The sequence below is a fragment of the Astatotilapia calliptera genome, chromosome 8 (genome assembly GCF_900246225.1).
Source record: "Astatotilapia calliptera chromosome 8, fAstCal1.2, whole genome shotgun sequence".
Lineage (NCBI taxonomy): Eukaryota > Metazoa > Chordata > Actinopteri > Cichliformes > Cichlidae > Astatotilapia > Astatotilapia calliptera.
Genome location: NC_039309.1, coordinates 19,253,797 through 19,261,532, shown reverse-complemented (window position 1 = coordinate 19,261,532; position 7,736 = coordinate 19,253,797). Strand labels below are relative to the sequence as shown.

Genomic DNA, 7,736 nt, shown 5'->3' with positions numbered 1-7,736 from the left:
CAGCAGATGGCCGCCCCTCCCTGAGCCTTGTTCTGCTGGAGGTTACATCCTGCTAAAAGGGAGTTTTTCCTTCCCACTGTCACCAAAACTCTTGCTCACAGGGAGTCAAATTATTGGTGGGTTTTCTCTGTTTTCTTTGTATTATTGTAGGTTCTTTACCTTACAATAAAAAGTTCCTTGAGGCAACTGTTGCGATTTGGCACCATATAAATAAAACAAAAAAACCCTGAAAATTGAATTTGGACGCTGACTCACGTTGCCACTTGACATCCACAGTCATATTCAAAACTAGTCATGATGTCACAAAGTCACACTTGTAAGCTTGACTGGCAATATTTATTCATTGTAGCTATTGCAATATGCGGCCTGATGATTTACATTTACACATTCACAATGACATTAAGCAAAAGCAACATGACAGAAAACCTATAAGCATGTTTCATATGTGGAAATATGAAGTGAAGCATAAAGTTGTATTCATGTTCAAGTGTGTTATTTTCACACCACAGTCGAGGGAAACCTGAACATCCTTTGACTACGATGACCTGGATGACTGAGAACCTTCACAGACATCCTGCTGTTATTTCCCTTTAATTCCCGGTTTTCCCAATTGGGTCGATACATATAGAAAAAAAAAAAACATTCCCACCTGATCCCTTTAGAATCAGCTGGTTTTTTACAGCATAAAGATGACTAGTAGATAAGATGGCTTATCTACTATCAAAATGTAGATAATAATAAGACCTTTCATATCAATTTCATATTTGTTATATCATTTGACCCTTTAAAAAGTGCACTTTGGGTAAAATTGATTTGGTTTCATGTGCTTACTTATGAAGGTTTTTTATGAGGGTTTAAAACATGCTGGAAAAAGAACTGGAAACACAAATTTAAAGGTGACAAATTTCAACACACACGCACATGTGTATTTATATCCTTGTGGGGGCATCTCATTGACGTAATGGTTTCTCTAACCCCTTACCCTAACCCTGACCATCAAAAATGAATGCCTTACCCTGACCCTAAACGTAACCATAACCTAATTGTAACCCCGACACTAAAACAACAATTTGAGTCTCAAAAAAGCCTTCAAACTCATTGGGACCGAGATCGGTCCCCACAAGGGCTGTCGGTCCCCACAAGTATAGTAAACATCCAATGTTTGGTCCCCACAAAGATGTTAATACCTGTACACACACACACACACACACACACACACACACACACCATAAAAATCCTTAAAATCAGACAATTTTTCCAGCAAAGATATAATTACGGTTTTTGTATTAAAAGTGATTGTGAAGGTTTCAGTATAAATTATGAGTGAAGGAACTGAGAGGTCAAAAAACGGTTTGTGAACTGTTGTTATAAAGCTGGGAATTTTCACCCTCTCCATCTTTGTGTCTTGAGACTACGTTATCAGGGGAGGGACTGATCATTAACCAGTCATAACACTCTGGGTCTCTTTTCTGGCTCTCAGAATCACCAAATTTACATGAAATTGAGTTAATATTTGATTTCATAAGATCTGAAATGAGTGATGGAGCTATAGGATTTTCCGGAAAGTGTTAAACAAGTGCTTAAAAGAGTACAGTTAAGGTCAAGGCTGAGGGCTTGGTTTCGCCCCCTGGTGGTCAGTAAATTCAACCTAGACGCTATGTCCATATTATATTTATAGTGACGGACTGATTTGTCACATACTGTGATGGTGTTTGTAGCATTTCGTTTTTAGGGTTTTTTTTGTTTTTTTGTTGTTGTTTTTTTACCCCCAACAAAATATCCAGTATATCGACAACCTTCTCTGATGGATCGGAGACACGGTAATTAATTCCAGTTCACTTGCACCACTAAACTCATCCCACTGCTGCCTCCTCCTGGACCTTCATGTCGTAGGTTCGGAAGCTCTGCTCCGTCCAGCAAGCCCCTCCGTTTTGGGTCTGGGCTCTTTGGAGGACAGCTTGCTGGTAGAGCACAGGAGGGTCTCTGAGCGTCCTGCTGTGAGCCGGGCCTCGCACGTTCATGTCGGGGAAGCAGTGGACACACACGCAGGTCTCTGTTGGCAGGGAGTCGTCTGATGGCTCGAGGTTAACGGGGCAGCTCGGAGACATTAGAATATCTATAAGTGAAGAAGGCAGACCCTCGTTAAACTGCTCAGCGTTTCCAATGGTTTTTTGGTTCATTCCAGACTAACCTTTGGAGCTTTTTCCAAGTTGCCCAGCTGGAATACCAGTCTCCTGTCCCAGCCTGGCCTCGCTCTCTTTCTTCTTCTTGGATTGACTGCCCTGTGTGGATCCTTGGTTAGAAGTTTTGGCCTTGCCTCCTCTAAGAAAGGCTACAAAGGCCAGAAACAAGCTAGAAAACAGCAGCGCCAGGCACACAGCCAGCAGGGAGTAGATGAGGATATCAGAGTCTTTCAGTGTGGAGGGTCCTGCGACAACTTCAGCTAGGAAAGAAGGAGGACAGATCTTTTGACTGAATGCTTCTAGATTCATATGTCAGGTATATAAGCTCTGAACAATGTTAGTCAATCAGAACAATTTGATAAAGTTTTGATATTTTCCAATACTTCCTTCTTTAAGGTTTAAAAACACAGAAAAACCCCATCAGGACAAAGGTCACCGAGGGGTCAGCACTCACTCTGGCAGTGTGGGGCGCATTCTGGAGGATGTGTGCCGCAGATCTCTTTACACTCTATACATTTGTTTAGCAGCTTATCGTAGTAGTGGCCAGGTTGAGTCTTACAATTTACAGCCTCTGATGCAGAAGGAGACAACGTGAGAGAAGAAGCAGAAGACATGTAAGAAACTGAACTGTGTGGGTTTAAGAGTATCTCTGCTGTTGCTATTACCTTCAGGAAGAAAGTCAAATATCAAAAATACATGTTACATCTATATGTCTTCAAGTTTGTGTGTAATTCTAGCTGGATTTTAAGTTGCAATCTTGGAAAAGTTGCATTAAAAAAATGCCCCTGCATGTGTCTGTGAATGCATGTGTGTGCTCTCACCACAGAAACTTCTGCATCTGCTGATTACAAGTGATTTCTGACATGTCCCCAGACAGTCCATACACCCCACCAAAGCATCCCGATACTGACCTTCAGCACAGCCTCCACCCATCGGCCTGATAACCCTCACACTGAAACACACACACACACACACACACACACACACACACACACACACACACACACACAAAGGGACCAAAACAAATGGTTTTATTATTTTCTTTCTGTCTTTGTGACTTGATCTCTATGAAAAGTTTATTTATAAAGAAACTTTTAAAAGATGGGTGGCTGTAAACAAGCAGCTGTGGCATTGGCTAACTACACATTATGTTGGTTATTTTATGTGCGTGTTATTCTGGTATTTATATATATGAAAGCAAAGCAGCTGTGATATGTAATGTATGCAGTGTAGTGGATTAGACTGCTAGCTCCATCCTTGACCCAGTGAAACTGTATTATTTTAGAAATCGAGGCTTTACTGAGAAATATCTCATTTTTTGACCTCTTTTTGTGTTTTCCACACATTTTTGGAGCAAAACTTAGCATAGCTACAACCAGCATCCTTTTAGAAATCATGTACTTTCTTCTTAAGCATATTTTTCTTTGCTCCAGTGAGCACTGAGTCATCCAAGTGCAAAAAGATGCAGATCTCTACACCACCTCCGCCCCGCGCTGCTTTCACATAGAGCGCTAAGACTAATGCCCGGGTATATCCGTCACACCCCAGCGAGCAGCACTCTGTGTCTAATTCAGGATTCATATACAGTATGTTCTCTCTTTAACTTTCAGAAACACATAAAGTCCCCAGCGTCTGAATTCAGAGTACCTTTTAAATGCACTTAGCCATTTCTGTGCTTATTTATGGAGGGCGTTTCTTATTGTTTTGATGTTTGGAATCTACAGAAGGACGTAAACTGCGTTCAAACTGATAGAAAACATTGTTTCTTGTTATAAAAGCCTCAACGAGCCGCTTGGTTTGTTATGAAGGTCCTCTATGGGAACTTAACCAGCACTCGATAAATGGATTTGATTCTCACCTGCGTTTCAAATGCTAACGAAGCACATTTATCTTACTTGAGCCGCTGCTATAGGCTGTTAATGATGTTGGCAGAGATGACTTACCAAGCGAGATGAAGACGCGGAGGGAGAATCCTTGATTTGAAGATGAGAGTGACACAGGCCTGTATTTCAGCGTGGAAGCTAATTTAAATATACACTTAGTGCCAGACTGGGGACTTCCCCCTATGCATGAGGAGGATCCTCCCACTTAAACACACACACACACAGAGTGAGGTCAGACAAGAAAAGTGCCTATATATTGTAGTCAGCTTCCCTTGGACTGTATTTTGAGACTGAGTGTAGTCCATATAGTAAACACGATGTCTGGTACTGAGTGTCTGGCACATGGAAGTGTGAGACAGTTCACTGCACTCTAGTGACCTCCACAGTCACCTGACCGGAGCACTCTTGGGATGTGGTGCAGCAGGAGATTTACATCATGGATGTGCAGCTGATCAAATCTGCAGCTGTGTGATGCTGTCATGGCAATATGGAGTAAAACATCTGAGGAATGTTTCCATCACCTCGGTGAATCTGTGCCGTGAAGAATTAAATCTGTATATAAAGTGTCTGAAGGTTGTATCAGAATCAGAATCAGAATACTTTATTGATCCCTGGGGGAAATTATTTTTTGTTACAGTGCTCCATTTTAAACCAACATTAAGACAAGACAGACAATACGCTAACTAAGAATAGTACAATATATACATATATATACATACATACATACATAAGTCACTTATAAATAAATATTTGGAAAAGAAACATGTGTAGCTGTAGCAGCAAACAGTGTGTTAAGTGGATGCGTTGTACAGGGAGATGGCCACAGGCAGGAATGATTTCCTGTGTCGTTCAGTGGTGCTTTTCGGTAATCTCAGTCTCTCACTGAACGAGCTCCTGTGACTGACCAACATGTCATGGAGTGGGTGGGAGGTGTTATCCAACATTGTCTTTATCTTGGACAGCATCCGCCTCTCCGACACCACCTTGAGGGAGTCCAGCTCCATCCCCACAACATTGCTGGCCTTACGGATCAGTTTATTAAGTCTGTTGGCATCTGCGACCCTCAGCCTGCTCCCCCAGCATGCAACAGCATAGAGGATCGCACTGGCCACCACAGACTCATAGAAAATCCTCAGCATTTTCTGGCAGATGTTGAAGGACCTCAGTCGCCTCAAAAAATAGAGACGACTCTGGCCCTTCCTGTAAAGTGCTGTGGTGTTTTTAGCCCAGTCCAGTTTATTGTCAATGTGTACTCCAAGGTATTTATAGTCCTCCACAATGTCAACACTGACCCCCTGGATTGAAACAGGGGTCAAGTGTTTCCTGGTCTTCCTGAAGTCCACGATCAGTTCCTTGGTCTTTGCCACGTTGAGCTGCAGATGATTCTGCTCACACCACGTGACAAAGGAGTCGACCACAGCCCGGTACTCTGTCTCATCATCCCTGCTGATGCATCCAACCACCGCAGAGTCATCAGAAAACTTCTGAAGATGGCAGGTCTCTGTGCAGTGGCTGAAGTCTGTGGTGTAGAGGGTGAAGAGGAAGGGGGAGAGGACAGTCCCCTGTGGTGCCCCTGTGTTGCTAATCACCTTGTCAGACACACACTGTGGGAGACGTACATATTGTGGTCTTCCTGTCAGGTAATCAACAATCCAGGACACCAGAGAAGCATCCACCTGCATCGCTGCTAACTTATCACCCAGGAGGGTCGGCCTGATGGTGTTGAAAGCACTGGAAAAGTCAAAAAACATGACCCTCACAGTGCTCGCCGGCTGGTCCAGATGGGTGTAGACACGATTGAGCAGGTAGATGATGTAGAGGGGTTGAATCACTTTTGGAGCGAGCTACAAGAGGCTGTTAGGAGAACTCGTCATTATTATTTTAGTCCTTTTCCACTTAATTACACTTGAACTACATAGAATATGAAATACCCTCTACATCTTTTTTTAAAGAATATAAAACATTCATTAAAAAAGAAAAGATATATGGCCTAGAGCTGAGACGCCACATTTATTCCAGTTTGATCTTAAGTGGGCCAGGCCACGTTTAATCCCTGAGATAGTTTAATATCAGAAAAAAAAGTCCAATTTCGACAAAATGTATAAATTTTTGGGGAGGGAGATGTTTTTTATATGATAATAAAAACACTGCTGTAGTAAATGCAAGAAATCTGTCAGCACGAGTCTCTGGGCTTAATCTGCAAGAGGTAAATGTGTAAAATTATAAACAGAAATTTCTTGTTTATTCACAGAAAATGTCTGTTTTTACATTTCTATTGTAGTGAAAAAAAATTGATTTAATTTTGGGGGAAATTGGACCATGGTTGAGTTTAAATAGGAAAATCAGTCAACACTTTGTGTTACCCACAATTTTTTATGGATCGTCTTCAGAAGTGACATCGACATACTGGGCCTTGGGAGACATGAGTTTCTAGGCTGGCTACGCATGTGACCTCATTGTTAGCACCCACCAACGACACCATAACAGGCTGATGTTGTCATGAGGCGACTTTTGTTGTGATTTGGCGCTATATAAATAAAATTCAATTGAATTGAATTGAATATTGTAATAAAAACAAACTGATGTGACCATGATCATGGAGAGGTCTTCATTAGTAGGAAACTTAGAAAGAAAATACAATTAAAAATACAAAATTTATGCCCTAACTCACATTTTATAAAAACATCCAGTGGGCCAGATTGGAGTCTTTACAGGGCCAATTCTGGCACCTCGAACTAGAATATAAGCAAAGTTTGCCTTTTAGTCCTTTAGTGTGTTTTTAGATCATTGTGCAAAATGCTAAAATGCTGCTACTACAGATCAAAGTGTTTTACTTTGTTAAACTAGAAAAATGTGCCAATTTAATCATACTAAAAAAACTTTTTAAATAAGAATTAAGATTTGTGCAGCTCCGTGTTCCAGTCTTCGCACACGGAGCTCCTACAGTGACTCAGTGTTGACAGATATTAATGCACTGCTGAGCGTGCCTGACACTTGTTGGGAAGATGTGAGTAAACTTTCTCGACATCAGTGTGAAACTGCCGGGCAGTTCCACACCATGTGTTTTACACTACGCTGAGCACAAACCATGACTGCAGTGTCTTATCTCTGCTTCAGTTCTCATATGAACAAGGATTTGCGTACAAAGATTTGTGTCTGTCTAAAACTGAGACCGAATACAATGAACTATTTTTAAGCAAAGCGAGAACACCTGATCTTGGTAAAAATGTGCCTTTGACGTGGAGATTTAAACCTCTCAAGCCCTGCACGGCTTTATCTCAGCTCCATCACTGAAAGGTCCTTTTTGTGATTTGAGATCCCCTCAAAAAAGTTCGCTTGCAATATACTATTAAAAAGTCACTGCTGGCATTAGATTGAAACTGAGATTAGTAAAGAGGGCGATTTGGACGAGTGTGGAACTAAAATGTCAGTTTGTAAGACAATGATTAATCTCCCAAACCCCGAGGGAGATCTGGAATAAAAGGTTTCAGATATGAGTCTGAGATTTTCAGGGAGGATCTGCTAAGCAGCTGTAAGAAGATAACGGAAATTATGTGGCGAGATGTCATTAAAAGGTGTTAGTTTTGTTTTAGAGCACTCTCATTTAGTTCTGCTTTCTGAGACTGTTAGTAATACAAAGAGTCCACTGCTCCCCCTCCCCGATAAAACA

At 41.5% G+C, this 7,736-nt stretch overlaps 1 protein-coding gene across 2 annotated transcripts; it reads right to left on the bottom strand.

Annotated features, from left to right (window-relative positions):
• Positions 1-1,269: 1,269 nt before the first annotated feature.
• tnfrsf13b (TNF receptor superfamily member 13B) lies at positions 1,270-4,230 on the bottom strand. Of its 2 annotated transcripts, none has more exons than XM_026177637.1 (5): positions 4,127-4,230; positions 3,005-3,135; positions 2,638-2,754; positions 2,192-2,443; positions 1,270-2,116 (listed from the first exon to the last, which is right to left on the bottom strand). In XM_026177637.1, exons 2-5 carry the CDS (start codon positions 3,114-3,116, stop codon positions 1,854-1,856), a joined length of 744 nt encoding a protein of 247 aa, XP_026033422.1. In that variant the 5' UTR covers positions 3,117-3,135; positions 4,127-4,230; the 3' UTR covers positions 1,270-1,853. The 2 variants fall into 2 exon arrangements, with proteins under 2 accessions (XP_026033422.1, XP_026033423.1); XM_026177638.1 differs by having other exon boundaries at positions 3,095-3,135.
• Between the last annotated feature and the right edge of the window lie 3,506 nt (positions 4,231-7,736).